General features: G+C 40.9%; 1 protein-coding gene across 1 annotated transcript; it reads right to left on the bottom strand.

Annotated features, from left to right (window-relative positions):
- Positions 1-780: 780 nt before the first annotated feature.
- On the bottom strand, positions 781-19,161 carry dtna (dystrobrevin, alpha). The gene is made up of 24 exons (XM_071926447.2): positions 19,027-19,161; positions 15,720-15,787; positions 15,316-15,396; positions 15,004-15,217; positions 14,544-14,629; positions 13,874-14,028; positions 13,607-13,712; positions 12,955-13,121; positions 12,591-12,715; positions 11,875-11,883; positions 11,384-11,467; positions 10,979-11,047; positions 8,954-9,049; positions 7,469-7,550; positions 7,037-7,131; positions 6,488-6,601; positions 6,138-6,234; positions 4,996-5,016; positions 4,337-4,496; positions 4,145-4,234; positions 3,948-4,047; positions 3,138-3,255; positions 2,962-3,000; positions 781-2,050 (listed from the first exon to the last, which is right to left on the bottom strand). Exons 2-23 carry the CDS (start codon positions 15,784-15,786, stop codon positions 2,983-2,985), a joined length of 2,154 nt encoding a protein of 717 aa, XP_071782548.1. The 5' UTR covers position 15,787; positions 19,027-19,161; the 3' UTR covers positions 781-2,050; positions 2,962-2,982.
- Positions 19,162-19,446: the final 285 nt, after the last annotated feature.

Raw genomic sequence — 19,446 nt, 5'->3', positions numbered from 1 at the left:
TCAGCATGTTGAGGAAAATGCAATGCATATAGACAGGAGAGCTTGTCTGCTTCCCAATGGTGTTTTGCATTTTAAGATACCATGTTTGAAGAAATGAACCAGCTGTTCAGTCACTGACACAACTGCATTCCTCCTCTTTTAACACCAGGGTGCACTCACACACTTGATAAAAGACAAAGGACATCTGGATGAGGCTTTTTTTTTTTTTAAACAAAGGGTTTAAGAGATTCATCAGTATTATAGCTGCTTGCTAACTATGCTGCTAGACTAGAAATAATGATGATCAGATAAAGAATGAACATGGGAATATTTTATATAGATAGCCAGTTTGTGTTAATAACAAAGACTTAGTAGTGGATGCTGTGGTCCTGTGTTATGAATATTGTCTTTTTGACTGTGGTCAGGTCAGGCTCATGTTGATGGGTTAAAAATAATAAAAACTGCCACTAATACTATTAAGAAAAACGAATATTGGTTCATTCATAGACTGGTAATATTGCCTGAGCCTGAGAGTGAAATTCTCATTCCTAATATCCACATGACTATGAGATCCAGTACTGGATGGCTGCTTTTATGTTACCTCAGATGGTAGGTCTATGTGATGAATTATAGACAATAGGTTGAGGGCAGCCAACAGTGCACTTATGACAGATAATAAATGTGCGCTGCCAAACCAAGCCAATTGAAGTGTGCCGTTCTGGAATGGAAAAAGAAAGAGAAAGGAGTTCATAGGCGACAAAATTGTGATATTGTGTCAACACTTTATTATGCATCACCACCATGCAAAATCACTGGTATGAACTTGCTCAAAAATCAAACTAGATATATTTCACACATTTATGATTTTAGATTGGCTTGCCACTTTTCCCAAAGTGACTGTGTAAAGTTATGTGCACACTCAGAAAGAACATGAAGAGTGTGTATTATCTTGGTGTGCAAGTCGGACAGAGATTTGTGCGAGAGCATAAAAATGCTATCAAATGAAACAATGGCAAATGATCTATGATCTAACCTTAATTCATAAAACCATTGATAGTAAACACAATTTGTTCAATGCCCTTGCCAGTGTAAACCATTGAATTTGAGCAATTTGGAAAGCTCACATATCCTCACTATGTCCATTTAATTTACATAATTTCCACTGTATTTCAAAACACTTTCAGCTATCAGAACCAATTAAACTAAACCTTATATTGAATCAACACTTTATATGTAGACAGTATAAATAGTAGCAGACTAAAACCCTCCGCAGACAATATCACTTTCCAGCATCAGATTTAATATGAGCTCAACCTCATTCATCCAGTGAAGAAAACCATCATTTGTGCTGAACAGGTGTGATGTGTTGTTAGCTACATGCTGCATTGACAGTTTGAATGAGCTCCATGGAGAGGTCATCCAATCAGCTAAGGCAGTGTGCATGATTATGACTTATGTATCAAATAAAACAAACTGTCTGACAAATCACAGTCAGTCTGCGATAAGAAAGACTGAGAGTCAAACTACAATACAAAAGCCACTCAATAGCAACAGTAAGAAATCAATGGACTAGTGGGCAAATCTGGTCAGAGTGGTCAGGCCAGAGCTATAAATTTACAAATGATTGTAAATTTTATAATCTATAACTTTGTGGTTTTTGTCGTGTCTCAGATAACAAACGCACTTAGACCTGGTTTACCGTTTTAGAAACATGAGAACTCCAAAGAAACAGGTTTGCCACCCTGTACTACTTACAGTATACTTGTACAATTGCTAGACAACTCATATAAAAAGGATAAAAATCAACAAATAATTCCCCAAAGTCATCTGATTTTTATGGCACCTGTGGTATAACAGACAGCTCAGTTATTAATCTCTCCACATCAGCTCACAGTATTTATCTTAAATATGTGGTTGGTTAAAAAATAGATCTTTACATAAATGTATTCTATGGTTGGATTTAGCAATTTCTTCATCTTTAATTCTTCATATCTTCTCAACTCTCTGTGTCATTGGCCCAGTGTTGTCTCTTCCAGTGTCTTCTACTATTGTTGCTTTTCATATTGCTCACCTGTTAAGAAAATGGTATGTTACTAACTGCATGGTGTAATTAGATGCTGGAGGTGCTCAACTCAACAGCCAAGGAAAGACAGAACAAGGTGCAAAAGGCTAAAAATAATTGCCAAAACCTACTGAATTGAAAATCTTTCATTTTCTGAGACTGCTGCCTGTTTCTCCAGTTTTAACTGCATTGTGTAACAATACTAAGAGTCCAGACAAGGTCAGTGAAATTGGTCATTAAATAAATTATGAGTTGTGTTCAGGTCCAGCGTGCATACGAGTGCTGATCTGAATCAGTTCTTCTGTCTTAAGTTATATAGATTATTCTATGGCAATGTGATCAGAGTTCGTAGATCAGTAATTTCACACTTGGATTTCCTCTGTTGTGAGCATCTGTTGGTAAACTTAATCCAAACTTATTGGCTGTGAATACAGCACACAAAGCTGTATCCACTGCATTCTAACCATACTGCATACACTTTAGTACCTTTACAATTTAAAAATGTATGGAGAATATGACAATTTCAGTACTACATTCAATACATACTGAACCATAAGCTCAGCCCTGCGTCTGTTGGCAGGTTTTTTTGTATTTTTTTTCCAATGTAGGTTGACTTCACCATCACTCCCTTTCATACAGCTAAGGGTAATTTTCATAATACCTCCAGTGTCTTAAATATGGAAGTGTAATATTGTGGCATTATAAGCATACAAAGCAACTTTCAAAATAAGTTTAATGAAACTTGAAACAGAGCAGTAAGTAGTAGGAGCATTTGGTCCTATTCCATTTTAAGTCTAGTTACCTATCAGGTTTTGTGGAAATGTTGGGAAATGTTAAAAAACTTTTAAGCTTTCTGGATATGGGGTGTGCACTGTAGGTGTTCTGTCAGACTGTCAATTACTGATACAGTAGTCACCTACCAGGAGTCCGGACTAGCACGGTCACTGCTGCAACGTCACCTGTACCACAGTATGAACATCACCAAAACAGAAAAAGTGAGAATTAGCACTGAGAGAGAGCACGGTTTGTAATACAAAACACGCAATGTACAACCTTCTTCTTTGATTTCATTCCAATCCTCCAAACTAGAACTCACCATACAGGCTTTCTCTGGCTCCTGCCTGTGCTTCATTAGCTCCTCCATCTTGAGCTCGTCCTCCAGCTGTTGTTCCAGATCGTTCTCATAGCTCTCCTCCTCTGCAGCGCTAGCGGTCCTATCACAGATACAGGCAGTTCCAAACAAGGGAAAAGATGGAAGCTGTACCAGGAATCGGGAGGTACTCTATCGTGACTGAATAGAGAACTGCCAAATGGGTCATGTCCTAACTACGGCCCAACCTTTTAAACCCTCTAACCTCTCCTAACAACCATTGCATTTGATTCAAATCAATGTTTCATGAGAATGCAGATGACCTAATGTATCCAGCATTTGGCATACACATACAATAGTATAGTACAGTATATATACGTATATATGGGTTAGAAAGTTAGAAAAAGAGGGAGGTGATAGCTGAACAAATGAATTGCCAGGAGGAAGCAGCAAGGTGTGCCAAAGCAGTTTCTCAAAATAAGCAGGGACAAGGGATGAACTGGGAAAGCGTAGAGAGGAAGACGCTTGATTAGAAAGAGTTTGGAATATGGAGGGGGGGGGGGGGGGGGGGGATTTGGGGTGCCAGAAGTTACTGATGAGCCTTCTGAATGTGTTGTGGACCAAATTCAATGGGTCATCTGTGATGGGAGGAGCCCACTTTGTAACCCCAATCACACACTTACTCTCACACACCTTTTTCCTCTTACATCCAAGCTAGCTTTCAACATAGCTGCTCTCCCAAAATAGTACAAGGGATAGTTACATCATATCCCGTGTACTGGTAAATGACCATACCCTTATATCTCTGATAGGTACCTTGGTTTAGTGGTGAAGAAGGGATCTGAAGTGGTTGTGGCCAACAGGTCACTGCGTCCAAAGTCTGAATCCACAATGCTCTCCGTCTCACTTCCACCCTCTGAGGAATACAAAGAGATGGACATTTTATAAAACAATTGTTGTGCAACAAAAATCCAGAAAGCAAAACACAAAGTTTTTCTAATTATTCATTTCACCTGAATTTAGTTCCTTAACCAGTGATGACATTGTGTTGGTGATGGAATCAGCAGCGATGAGTAGGTCATTTCTCAAATTTCTCCTTGGGCCTTTGGAACAGAGAAGAGATGTTGTTTAGTCATATCACCTCACACATTACTGACACTATATGCCAGTAACTGCATGTGTGCGTCTGTGTTTGACTGTGTTACCTTGAGCGAAGGCCTCCTGTACATCCCCTCCCACGCCCATGAGAGAGTCCTGAGGTGTGTGAGTTGGGGTGGTGCCAGCAGAGTCTGAGTGGATCGGTGTGGGGATCGGCCGGCTGACCGTGTGGCTGGGAGAGGACCGTGGAGAGCCGGGACCCTGAGTCTGCAACACACACACAGGCAAGAAGAGGGATGGTAGTTTTAGTGTCAGTGGGTGTCATTTTCTGTCACTGCGTTGGACAGAAAACTCTCCATGAGCAATGCAACAACTATACATCATTTGTTATGTCAATCCTCAACTAACAGCAGACAAACTACAGACAGAATACTTAGAAAGTCTACAAATAGCCTGTTAAGAAGCTTGTTTCCCCTAATAATACACCACAATTAGGTAAGTAACAAACATTACCCTCATGCCAAAATGCACTGTATGTAGGGTCATTAGGCTGCCTTTACTATTATGTCAATATCTTTCAAATATTCAACATGCTATTAAATCAGCAGACTGTTTTCCTCTATGAGAGCTGAACAAATAACCGCCACAATCCAAACCACAAAAACAAAGCAAGTGTTTATTTCAAATACACGTGCAATAAGTTTGAATCCGAGTCTATATGGTTATGTTTTAGAGGTTTTTTTTGTCCCACGCTTTTCAGACTTACAGCCTGTTTCCGTTCCTCCTCCTGTTGGAAAAAAAAAACGTCCATTCAAGTTCTTACCAGTGATTCTTTTATGGCTCATGAAACAACAAACACTACATGTGAGTATTTCTAAAAAAATCCAATTGGTATTTCCTCCAGGCCATGACAAACATGTGGCTTGCTCATGGAAGTTTAATGGATTAACATTGATCCTTTTAGGCTAATTAGATTGATATCCTCACCACTTAAGCCAGTACAGTAAGCAGTTTATGCATGCTTTGAACAGCCTCCGTCTTATTGACTGCTGAAGATATTCTCGCCCCAAAGGTTAGCCTTCTTAGAGGGGGGTAGACACGTTGCCTTGTATGGTGTGATGGAGCGTAATCCCAAGCTCAAAAGTCTGCTTACAAGTCATCTGTCTGGACTCTTGACTAACAGCAGGAGACGCCTTAACACAGCTAATCAATAGCCTACGTCACGAGCAATTACAAGAAATTATGCGAGAGAGGGCGATTTACCAGCAACCCACACCCTCTCTGCTTCAACAGAGCCGGACTGTTAAAGACGTACGCCCTCTAATGGACATGTGTGGTCATCTGTTTTTGCTCACATGTCTCTCCATCTGCAATGTGCACTGTTTGTTTTACATTAGCTGCAGTGACGCCCCACAGCTGGGAGACTGCCCCCACAGATAGAAAAATGGAAATACAATGGAAATTAATCATCTGGCCTTATTGCTTACCACCCACTCCCTTGGAAAAAAAAGAACAAATACAAATTACAGTACACTTGTCCATGTACTATGATAGAAATATGCAAAGAGCCATTGTTAAACTGTAACACCTACACAAACTGATCCTGAAATGGGCCCAGGAGCAAACCGGGTTCTCAGAACCTAAATTACCCCCAGCTTGTGGTTCCCTACAGAAAACACATAATGTGTGTTTAATTGATGATGAGGGAATCTTAATTGTATTCTGTATTTGACTACTGTTTAAGGTTAAGTTTATTAGTATCCCCATTAGCTGTTACAATTGCAACAGCATCTCTTTCTGGGTCCCACCAAGGAGGTTTGGTACCACATAAAACAAAATACAAACAAATAAAAATGGAGACAAAACAAATAAATGCAGTCAAATAGTTGAAAAGCATGTGTCCCATACCTTGAGAAGCATCATAAGTTGCTCCAGCTGCACCATGAGTTCCCTGCGACTCTCCTGCAGAGTAGACATTCTTTGTTCAAGCTCATCTTTGCGTTGCCTGACAGAAGGAACAAGTTGTACAGCATGATGATACACACCATAATGTCATGTCAATGGCAAAGGAAAGAAAAAAAAAAAGAGAAAAAAATGTATCCTCAGCATCTGCAGTCTCTAGTCTCTCTACATATGTTGTTCATTTAGCTTGGGAAAAAGGCGGGCAGTTCAACTTCTGTATGTTTGGTTGCAGCCTAAGCAAAAATGTCTGTCGTAAACTCATTGTGTCACGCAGGATCAAGCGAGGCGGAGGTTACCTGAGAAGTCGTAGCTCAGCCAGCAGCGTGGGGTTCTGCTGGCCCTTGTCAGGTGGAGGCTGGGAGGCTTGCTCATGCTGCAGGCGCAGCCGCTGGATCTCCTGCAGGATTTCTCTGTGACAGGCACCAGCACACATTATGCACAAGTGCACACATCAGTTTCATCTATTCTGCAGCAGTCACACAAACAGGGCTACTACACTCTGCGGCTGCAGGTTGAACACAGGAGTAAACACATAAATGATTAACTCATATGTCCTATATATCTTAAGCCAGGTTTTACTTCTATCTTGAAAAGTACACTACCTGATATTTATTGCCCAATATTTCAGATTTACATTATTAACTCCTCTAAAATGTTAATATTTAGTAAGAAAATGTCATAACTTCGCTAATAATGTCAATAGCACTGTGATTTTTGGGCCAGCTTTTATTTTGTCAGAGCAGGAGTCACATTTTTCCAAAGGTGGATATCTTATTTTGGAATTTAAAGAGGTTGGGGAGTGACAAACACAAGTGAACAGCACCACCAAGGCAGTCATCCCTGACCTGTTTTTGTTCTCGAGCTCGGCGATGAGCTGCCTCTGCTGCTTGTTAGCGTCCAGAGAGCAGCAGAGGTCCGTGGGGACCCTCTGCTGCTGAGCCTGTCGGTGAAACCAAGCAGGAGACATGACGTCAACTAGAGGCACCTCTGGCTGATGTCACCCACTACCTTATCTCATATCGCACAAGAGGAACATCAGAGTCAAGTCACCTGCCATCCATCAAGATCTGATCAGAACATAAACCAGCATGCAGGTCTGGTCAGAAATGATCACTACCTGTAAATCCCTTCTTAACCACAGCAATGAAAAGGACTGGAACCCCTAAGCTACAGCAGTGGTGCATGTTAAACCCTTTTCTGATCTAGACAGATTTTTGGCAGTGGACGCCAATGAAAGATGCCACGATATTGTGTGCAATAAATGTCATATATCTCACCGCAGCGTCAGCAGCCAGTCTAGCAGCATAGCGGGCAATGAGACTGTGCTCTTCATCTTGATGGTTACTGCTCTCCAGCAAACTGATGAAGAGGAAAATGGAGACAGAGTCACAACACGACACTGTTATACTCACCTGAGAGAACTAAACCAGCCAGCCAGTCAGACACAAACTGTGCAGGAAAAGTACAGAGATCCAAGAAAGTTTATTTTGTTCAACTCAGGTTAGTTATTCGACAGAAAAGTGTCATAAGTTTTACTTTGACAGCAGAGTCCCCTGTGACCGTGCTTAGCTATTTATGAAAGGCACAAAAGCAGGAATGGAGTCGGGTTATTTATAGAAAAGTTGAGATGAAGTTATCATGTATTCGCTTTTTAAAACTATTTGAAAGCCAGAAGAGCTTTAAACTGATATAGCAAAAAAAATTATGTTTTTGCGCAGGAACACACATAGACACACTCAGACAGAATCACACCCGGGAAGGTGGGGGGATTTCCACAGAGCTGCCAATATAATATAGATAGGCAACATAATATGGGTGCCAACCACTATTAAAAAACAAGAGGATATACCCCCCCCCCTTCGCAAACACACACACAAACATACACACACACACACACACACACACACACACATATACACACACACACTTGCACACATAAATTACAGGGGATACCATTTTCATGGGACTTGTAGGTTAGGAAGATAAGCATCGACACAACACTATGCTTCAAAGGAGAGAGAATATGATTGAACCTTTAAAAGAGGTTCTTCCATATTCCAAAAATTAAATAAACAAAAAAACCCAGTCAGCTTACATAATTACAAGCATACAAACTTGCTTGAGAAAGTACCTCATGAGGAGGTAAACAAATTCACTAAGGAAATTAGCAGCTACATTAAAAGTATTTGGTAGCACCTAACCAAGCAATGATGAGAAGGCAACCAGTCTAAACTGCCATAAGCATTTGGAGTTACAATCCTAATGTGACAAATATGAGAGCCATTTGACCCTTTTTCCATTACAAATTTCTCTCAGTAGCAACTAAAGTGCACGAGCAAGACAGTGATGACCTCGCTATTAGAGGTAATTGAATGTGGTAACAGATGCTGTAAACCCACAGGGTCTTATACACTTTCATCGTGGCCAGACTCAAATATGAGAAATTTAGTTTCACCTTGGGATCCAATCTAATGAAAACATACTGTACTCTTGTTAAAGATACAGATCTGATTTCCATTCCAGATACCAATCGTTAAGAAACACTGTTGAATTATTGCTAGTGGATGACAATATTCTGTTAAAAGATGTGTCAAAGGTCAATTTGAATTCAAAGTGAATGGTCTATACATCAATTATCTGACAGCATGCAGCATTAGGACTGTAATGCTTTAAGGATAAGGTTAGGGGGAGGATTGCTAAGCGGCAGGCCAGCAGAGCACATAGTTTCCACTGGTGTTGGCAAACACAGGACACCAACTAACCATATTTTGGGGTTGTTTTGTAGTAGATTCACATAGAGGCCAATCAGAACATGTTCGTCAGCAAGTCTATCAGCAACCACGAGGTTGTAGTTTAACCTGGAACAGTGCAGGGTTTCACACAAATAAAACATTACATAACACAGGTGACAACATTGAGAGATAGAGAGAGAGAGACAGAGGATGAGAGAGACAAGAAGAACGGAGAAGGGGAGAGAGAGAGAGAGAGTGAGAGAGAGAGAGAGAGAGAGAGAGAGAGAGAGAGAGAGAGAGAAATAGAACAAAACAGGTTTGAGAAGAAAGACTGAAAAGCAGCCATTCATGGGTCACTAGAGAGAAACAAGGCCATATTATGTTTGGGACAGACGAGGAGCTACACCACTGCTGACTAGGAGTGTGATAAAGAGCATGCCCAACAATAAAGGCTCAACAAGGTACATGCATCAGATCTACAAGCATCAATCCCTCAGTACTCTACTATTACAGTAAAGCTATTGAAATTTGTTAGCCTTAAAGTCAAACAATCTACTCCAAGATACATCAAGCATGCGCAATATGCCCTCATGTACGTCATGGCTATAATATAATCTAAAAGTAATTTTAAGGTATATTTATAGAGGCTTTGCAGTTGCATCACAAATCTCCTAGCAACCACGCGGCTATGTGCCATCATGGAGGTCCATTGGAGAATTAGCTGTGCACAAATAATGTCTAAATATATAACAACCAGGGTAGAATAAGAGAGATATTCAGAAAAGAGAGTCGTAGTGTGGGTGTAGGTCCATTCAGTAACATTATAAGTAAAAGTGAACAGACTGATAAGGTAGATTTGCTTCCAAATGGTTAACAGGTTACAGGTTAAACTGTCTTGTCTTTGGTCCTAGCTCTAAAACACTACAAGTTGTAGCCAGATAACCTAAACAAACAGTTGGCATTTAGGTTTGATAGCTAAATAACCAGTAAGCTAATGTCAATGTTTACATCCCACTACTATGTACTGACCTCACAACGTTAGCTACTATCAGATGTGTTAACAACAAGACAGTGATGCTTGTCTGTCCAGATGCTCTGGTAAGCTTGCTAACTGACAAGCTGATGTTATTTAAACACATAGATAAATATGATAGATCTGACGTGTTGTGAAATGATCAATTCTCAGTCAAAACCTGAACTGAACTTATGATGAAAAAATGAACTGTATCTCATACTGTTGAGACAGTTGAGTTGTAAGCTTAGAAATGCAATCAGCTATTCTCAGCCATTGTTGCCCAAGAGCTGAGCACCTCCAATATGGCCTCCAGAGGGCATTATGTCACCTGAAAGCCTTCTATATGGTTCCTAAGCCTGTGCAAACATGAACCACGATGTCAGATGCTCTGACGTGCGCGAGAAAACCTTATAAAACGCCAGTCAATCGTCACATCATCTGTATGTTTTTCTATACTTCCAATCTTATGAAAGGGGGTAGTGTTCCTTAAAGAAACATTTTTTCCTTTCATTAAGTGCAGGTGCAGCTTCTCTAAAAGGAGGAGCTTCAACTCTGCATCAGCATTATGTACCTTTAGCTTGGAAAGTACAACATAAATAGCAACATAAAAGAAAAATGAATCCAATTTCATGTTTCATGTTCATCCTTACACAAATGAAATAGTTAACCTGACAATTTAATTTGTCCTATTCAACGGCTACAACTTAAACATACAGGAGATTGAGGGTAACATTCGAAGCGGCTAATATTAGAAACTGGCAGTTAGTGTTCCTTATGTCTATGCCAATGAACGGACTGTAATAGACACTCCAAACTAATGGTCAGTAATCTTTATGATGCATGCTTCATCTAGCGTCTTTGAAATAGCCCCTCGAGTACAACAATGTAAACCCCTCTATAAGAAACCAGGTAAGTTAATAGTTTCCTTGGGGCAATAAGCACTCCAGTGTATGCTCTATGTGATGATTATCTATCTAGATTAGTTCACGCATGCATTTGAGCTACAAAGCCATTCCTATAGGCACACCTGTTTCACTTACCCTCTGCCTTTCAACAGATCTGGAGCAGCCCTAGTCAAGGGCTTTCTTTGCTCAACATCATTATTCTTTCTGAATGGCAAGCTATTTACACTCGGTAAAAGAAACCACAAAAATAAAAAACAAAAAAACAAAACAAAACAGACAATGATCCACACATATCCGCACACACACAAGTACATGTGTGAATGCAGACACACACGCAGGAGCGCGCGCGCACACACACACACACACACACACACACACACACACACATTTAAATGAAGATAACTTGGCAAGAACATAAAGACAGCTTGGTGCACAGAGTCTACAGGACATGGGGCCTTAAGGGGACATGGCAAAATGAAAAGATGCTTAAAAATGTCTTGTAAAATCCAGGACATCCATTGTTGCGGTTGCTGTACTCACTTTTTGGTGGAGTAAGGGTTCCCTGATGTAGGCATGGAGTGGGAGAGTGCGTATTCATTGGTGATGTTCACTGGTCTAGGTGGCCTGGACAGGACACAAACATTGTTATTTTCTAAAGCCAACTTGTCTTTTATATTGGAGAGAAAGAAAATCCCAATGGATCGTCTTCTTTCTTTCTGTCTTTCTTGTGGATTACCTCCTTCCTCATCAAAACCCGTATTACCTCCGAATTACCTTTTTGTTAGATGGCCAAAATGTAACAGAATGTAGCACAACAGAAGGACTTGATTAGTTATAGAGCATGATGCGTAATAGTAACATGCAATAAACTGATCAATCAGCAACAGCAGTAAGTCTTTACATAGGAACTAACAGTGAGCTAGGAAGAATGGGGCTTGATTAGAAACAATGATTAGCACAGAAGATTCCAATCTAAGAAATGTGCAGACAGTCCGTGTGGGTGATGTGTTAAATAATCAAAGCGCACTCACCACGTGTCTCTATTTTGCAGCAAAGAAAGAACAAAAGCATTTGTTACAATCACCCTTGCACTACAAAGGCCACACTGAATCTAGCAGTTTCAGTCATTTAAAAAAAAAAAAAAAGGATTTTTCAATAACATTAACATCAAAACAAGCTGACATCCAGTTCTATAAAATTGACTAGACAGATCTGACTCATCTTGGCTGTTTAGGAGTTATAAAATACTGTGACTCCATATGAGAAGAATGTCGTCAATCAATTTGAAGTTTAAAAAATGTGTTCGAATGGAATAAGCATAGATAAAGCCAGCAGTGGGGTGATGTTGGCACCAGAGGTGGCTTTGTGTGCCAATACCCTGATTGGGCATTTAATAGAAAGCACCAGAGTGCTGCAAATTATCTCATTCTGTAAGCGTTTATTTGGTTATTCATATCACAAAATAAAGGAAAAAGCAGCAGTAGCATTAAAAATTATGGTCATTCCTAAGGCTACAATTAAGCATTATTGATCAGGTGCCCCCCAGAAGACTGATTGGAATCACTTCAGACTTGGAGGCAGCTACAAGACAATTACAAAACATGGGATGAGATCAAATTCATTAGGTTTCAACGTTTGAAATGGCAATTGGAGGCTCTGCAAATGTGATGAGAGAAGACACTGACTGCAGGACTGCAGAACTGGATTCTTATGTTTTAGTATTAAAAAAAGAAGAATATGAACTTACACAATATGGGCTAGGTTGAGAGGTTTCTCTGGCATTTCGGGAAACATGGGATGAAGAGGCTCTCTACTGGATGCACAGCTCAGTGACTTACTGAGTGCATGGGATAACTTCTTAGCAGGGGATTTCTGGGAGAAACACAGAAGCTATAGGTGTGATTTCGGAGGGCATGAGGACACTGATAATTCAAAACACATTGAATAATTTCCCTGTTGCTAAACCGATGCTGTCACAGGCTGCGCTACAACATATCACACATTTAACATCCCTGCGTTATGGTGAAGCGGAGCGAAAATAGCCGCAATGACTGGCCCAGCGCAGACACACCCCCCTAGCCCGCCCCTGCCCTCCCCTCTCCTTCTCTCACCCATGACGTATACTCCTTCATTTGGTGCTGGTTACTATGGGAACCGCTGGCATGCCCCCTCCAGAAGCAGTCCTGACAGAGCTGGTAATTATGACATTGCTGGCAGCGGTAGCGGAAGCCCATCATACTCTCAGTATGGCAGTAGGAGCACTCGACCGGGTGAAAGACTGCAGGGAGGAGAGGAGGGGGTCAAACACACACACACGGGTATACAGATACACACACACACACACACACACACAGATGATTGTAAACCCAAACAGAGATTTTGCATATTGCAATTTGACTTCAGGATTGATTCTCATTCATTAAAGAGCAGTTGTGCTGGGACATTGTGAGTCTCGATGACAGCATTTCTTTCGATTTACAGAAGACACATAAAGCAAGATGTACGCTCATCATCAGTGTGTGACAGTGTCTAATTGTGCTCACATGGAGGTGGCTAGTGATGACGAGCGTATCACAAACACATACACACCGTCCGTGAAGATGACCAGTAGGGACCTTTCTCCCTATGTATGTGTGTGTATATGCTTGCATATGCACTTGAGTGAGTGACTGCGTAGTGACTCATAATGATGATGCAAGGCTGAAATTCACATCCTCCCCGCCCAGTAGCTTTCTCATGTATAAATATGCTGCGGTGACCTACCATTCTCCACATTGGCAAGCCGGTGCATGAGTGGTAACCACACCAGACACTGAGGGGGCGGGTCTGACATCAACGTATCCAGGAATGTGTTGAGGGAGACCTTTTTCTGTTGACATGCAGTACAGAGGAGAGTGTTAAACAAACAGAACAAAAAATGACTAAGAGAGATATTTAACAGTCAAGAATCACCCACAACTTCAATGACAAAACAATCACACATTTAATTTGGCGACATAAACATGTTCAGTATGGCTAATGGAGTCTCACCTGCTGTGCAAAGCAGGTTCTCGCAGCTTGTTCAGTGTAACCAAAAGAAGGTCCCTCAAAAACAGCCATGGGTAATTTGAGAACTTCCCTCAGAAATTGGTCAAACTGCGAGTACACCATTATTCCAGCGGAATCTGATATCTGTGAAAAAATATCTTGGTACAACGCAGGGAGGCATTACAAATTAATCAAACTAATTGTCAGTTGTCACCACAGTCGACTAATTACAGCATTACACAATACAATCATCCCACTTATTTGTGAAAACAAATCCAAGTAAAGTAGTTATTCAAATCAATTATTACAATACACTAGCAACACGGCCCTCCTTTTTTCCTTCACGAGCCACTGCTGCTGCTCCCACAGATTTTGTAGATTATGTAATAAAACCTTTCCTTCAGATAATGAATAATGACTTCTCCCAGCCATGAAGAGCCAGGACAGGGCTATTTTTCTAGGAACAATAGCCTAAGCAGACAGAGATCTCAAAAAATACAGACTCTAATGAGTTTGTATCAGAAATTCCAATGCAGAACATTTAGACTAGGAACTGTAGGAACTCTACAAACGCAATTATCTGATTCATTACAGGTAAAATTGGGTAATTTGAGTGATTTTGGTTCCATTTTTTCACAATTAAAGTAAAATAATGATTTGTGGCGTTGCTTACATCTTAATTTATCCAAAATTTTCCCTCCACAGATGGTTGCTAGGGCGATCTTCACAACAAAGACAGATATCTTTCCATGGCCTTCCCTAAAAAGGGCAAATACATTTTGTGTTATGGTGATACATTTTTTTTAAGAGTAGCTGTCAACCCCTATCTGTGGGGTTGCAAAAATAATATGAACTCAACTATTTTTTTCCAACAGGCATGCATAGTTCAACCTTTAAAGGCAAAGTTCAATTTCAGTGATCATCATTTTCAAGGACGTTTAGCTTGGCTTTTACATTCACTAAAGACATGCACTCTGCACAAGCATGTTGTGACGTTATTAAAGCAAACAGTTTGTGTTTTCACTCTTGACAGACACTGCGGAGTCACTTCTCACACTTCAACGCCTCACGTCAAAACCTCAGAGATGAAAGTACACAGCTAGTCGCCAGCTGTCACGTGACGTGTTACTCACGGGTCATAGGCTGCCAGCAGGAAGTTGAGCAGCAGGCTGATGGACTGCTCCACGTTGATCTGGTGGGTGGTGGGCATACGCTTGTTCAGCTGGTAAAAGATGGTAGACAGTATCGCTTCCAGGCGAGCCACAGTGAACTCAGTGTTGAGGTCCATGGTGTTGAGGCCGTTCTCTCGGAAAGCCTCGATGACATTCCAAATGTCAACCAAATGCACTGGGAAGCAAACAGGAAAACCGTATATAAACATGCTGATGGGGAAGATTTTGGACACCGCAATGTAAAAAAAAAAAAGACAAGTGCATCATACTCACAATTGCATTTCTTCTGCACAAATCTGAGTTTGCAAGCTGTTCTGTATGTCGATAGTCTTATGGAATCCAGCTCTTGAGCCCCTGTGGAATAATTACTAATTATTAAGTAACACTTGAAATGGCAACACTAGTTGATAGACAGTGTGGAACCATGGAGGGAAAGCGTGCCTTCACACTGTGTTCACATAGTGAGAGAGCATGAGGTCATACTGGAAGCCGGTCTGCTCAAGTCCGTATTTCAAATGAATCTGGATGACACTGGTGGGGACACTTGATCTTCATGATATTCACTTTACATGAAAGTTACAGAAAAGGATTTGCCACTTTTATGGGCAATGAGCAAAACAGTCCGGCATAGATCACACTGAAATGTGGTCCTCTCAGACCGGGCCCTGAACACTTACTCATCTCGACAAACAGTTGCCTTCTATCTGCCATGGTGTCACCACTCCGCCCGCAGTCTTCAATCATTCTGATCAGGAGGAGAGAAAGTAACGTCAGACTCTATAAACCCCTGCTTTTATCAGTAACAGTTTCAATTAAAGCATTGTAAAGCATCACTGAATATGCTCTGCCTAATGTTTTCAGCTATATTCTGTCCAAATGAACTACTATATTGAGGCACCAGAAAGCATTTGATGCAACTAATAATGTGTATAAGTGCTACAGCTCAATAGCACCAACCACTTGGTTAACAATAGTAGAGCCATCATGATGTCCATTTGACATTTGACTCAATTCAGTCAGTCAATTCCTTTTACGGTGATACATCAGTACTATTTACTATTACTATTATACTATGTTACAACTATAATCAATTTACTGACTTGACGAGTTAAATTAGTGTTATTTTTGCAGTGGCAAGTGATTACACACTGACCTCACATATTCACAGTGTACAGCCTTATTACTGAATGTTTTTTTTTTTTAATTTGGCAGTACATTCGCAAATCGAATTCAAGAATCCACAAAGCCTATCAGAAATGTGAAGGGGGCAGAGAAAAACTTGAGTAAGACAAGGACAAGTCTTTCAAAGGGGCAGAGTAGCAGAGAGAATGCTCACACCATGCCTCACTGCACACTGTCCAAGGCAATCTAATACACCTAGTCATGTGGTTTGTTGCCATAGCAGCAAAGAACCCAGCCGCTCTGTTCGTGAAAACATAGTGCTAGTCACCACCGCCCCCCCCCCCACCCTGCCATCCCACCCACCCCCTCCCTCCCTCCCATCCCACCTCCCGCTACCGAGAACCAAAGTTTTGAAGAGAAAAAAGTTTTTCGCCTAGTAAATATCTTTGACTTTTAAGAGGTAATGCTTAAAATCTATGATATCCAGTTTTAAGTGCGAAAATATGAAGTTAATAAGTGAATTTGTAATTAAGTGAATCAAATGCTATATTTAAGTAGATCATCTCATAGTATAGGGGCAAGTGATACAACAAAAAATGGTAATAAACAATTAATGGCATCTTATCCTGACAGGACAGGATAGAAAATGCAGACAGGATTAAAAATCATCTGCAATTTAAGATGTATCTTCTTTTCTTTGTCTTTTCAATTTGAGATGAACAGATATGCAGCCATAAAGCCATAGTGTAAATAATGGCCCTCTAAAAAAGACTGCTTGTTTCATCAGTTCTCATGCAATGATAAATGCAATTGCAACAATAAATTGCAGTTACAAATGTATACACAGCAACATCAGCCTATTGCAAGCAGCCAGTAGTCCAATGTGGTCTTGAAAGTAATGGATATGCAAGCCCATTCATCATTTTTTTAGAGTGAGTAATTGTAGAAGTGTAGAAATATACAGTTTTATAGATTAACATTGATATCCTTTCCATAACACAAGCAAACACATCCTGAGTGCCAGCTGTGTGACCTTCTGTGGTCTGATTTTAGTCTCAGAAATAACTGAGATTGGTACAAACTATTGTAACCAGTCCAGTGTAGATATACAACCAACACAGCCAATAGAAACTGCAAGAAAGAGAGAACAACATGATCAACATACCCTTCATAAAGCACCATAGCTGTATTCCTTTTCCTTGCCTGAGTTGTTATTACAAAGCCATGTCCTTCTTATGAAAACAATTGTACGCAGTATGAAAAATCCTTTCTAACAAGAAAACACTACAACAAAAGCAGTCCAAATGGATGGGGCCGGCTGAAGATATCTGAAATTAGAAACTGTCAGCTAGGATACAGCCTGTGCTGTCTCTATCTTTAACTACAAATGAGAAGGCTCCACATTCTTGCACAGCTTTACTGGCTCTCCAGTTGCAGACCCCAAACCTCGCACTTGGCATCAGCCCAGCAAACATTACTCTTTCTCTGTGCCACTGTCACGCTGGCAGCATTAGAAAATAACTGCCCTTAAAAGAGCAAATCATTGTATACCATAAACATTGCAGAGGACTTGTCGTGCTCAGCACTGCCAAAACCAGACCAGGAGTCTCACAGTAATGACTCACTCTATCATTTAATGCTGCAAAGACCTCTGTTGCCCAGATATTAAACTGCATTTCAGGCAAGCAGAAAAAAATTACCTTATTAGTCAGTTATTTATATTATGTGTCTATTTTTGTAGCAGCTGGAGAAAACACAGCGGACAGTGCTGCTAATTTATATCCTCCTTGAAGTGCTTGGAACAGATTGTCATGCAACATTTCTGAATGTGAGCAGTTGCTTGAGTTACAGTGTGATGTGTGTTTGGCTGGGGCTGTACAGTACATCGCAGCTGTTACCCCCACTGATTGGCCAGTGTTATTTTTACATCATGAGAGTATAAACCATGCTGGCATCTGATTTCCATCCCCTGACAGGCAGAGAAAACTGTGCCACTGACTTAAAGTTCATCTCTTTACAAAAAAAAGCCAGAAAAAAAAAAAGAAATGATGTTTTAGATTGATAGTAAATCCTAGGTGGAAGTGAAATAGCAGAGTTTTCTCTTCCTGTCTGGTACCAGCCAGTGATGTCTGCTAGAGGGCCCTGTGCTTTCTGTCGCCTGCTGATGATCACCATGGTTTCAGCTCCAAAAAGGCAAAAACTTTGGAGCCCTGATGTTTAATGAGAGTTCAGTTACATGTCTGTGGCTGCTGCTGGTGCTCTAATGATATTTTATGGCATTGTTGTTGAGTTCTTTGTGCAAATGAAAAGAGTGCAAAATCTCTGCAGCACCAAAAGAGCAGAAGTATTCGAATAATGGGAAATGTTGCCAATTATGTGTGACGTAATGGCCAAAATGGAATTAACACTTGGAATTAACAATATCATATCGCTTTATAGGTAGGGTATTGATACATTTGGATAGAGTCATGCTGCCCACGGGACATTCAGAATAACACACGACCCCAGTGAGAGACTAGTGCGAAATTGGTGAAATTCCACCACCATCGTTTTCCAAATGTATTTACTTGCCAAAGGTAAAAGGGCAGCGAGGAAAGGCAACAGGCAGCTCAGACAGCGGTACATGCTCAGCTAGCATCACCTGTCAGCACAGACACCTCAGTGCACGAGCGACAAATGCCTCAGTGTTATAGAAATACACACGCTCTGTTTCTTTCCTTTTATCCTCCTGAATCCCCTCTTATTTCTATCGCCGAAACTTGCCGGGTAACTCATTTCAACCAGAGTGATAAAGTAGGTTAAGGTCGCTCCACTATTTAAGGCTACCAGCGTTCAGCTGCAGCGCACTTGCACAAGACTTACCAGAATTTCGAAGCATGTCATGCAACATCACTGTTTACATCCAGGAATCCAACAGTCAGCCGTATCCTTCAGCGCGATCACGATGTCTTTGGTCTATTGTGCATCACTGCACGAAGCGGCCATTCTTACCGCTTTCCGCCTCTTGCAATGGTTGTGTTATGGAAATTTTCGAGTAGCGCACTGGAGCAGACCAGGCGTTTGCCTCCAGTATGTGGCCTTCGCGATGACGTAATGCGGAATCTCTTCACTTGCGTCAGTGTTTTTGGGCTACAAAATGTTAAACTTGGAAGGGAGAAACGCCAGAGTAACTTGAGAAAACAACAGTAAATCGTAGCCATTATTACCCTCACACGCCGCTTTATTGTGTTTCCAAATATCTCTGCCAGTCTGCATCAAAAGAGAATGGTGAATTGCCTCACA

This window comes from Centroberyx gerrardi, chromosome 13, assembly GCF_048128805.1.
Source record: "Centroberyx gerrardi isolate f3 chromosome 13, fCenGer3.hap1.cur.20231027, whole genome shotgun sequence".
In the NCBI taxonomy this organism is placed as follows: domain Eukaryota; kingdom Metazoa; phylum Chordata; class Actinopteri; order Beryciformes; family Berycidae; genus Centroberyx; species Centroberyx gerrardi.
Note: the sequence above shows the minus strand (reverse complement) of the source record. Positions and strands in the feature narration are given on the sequence as shown.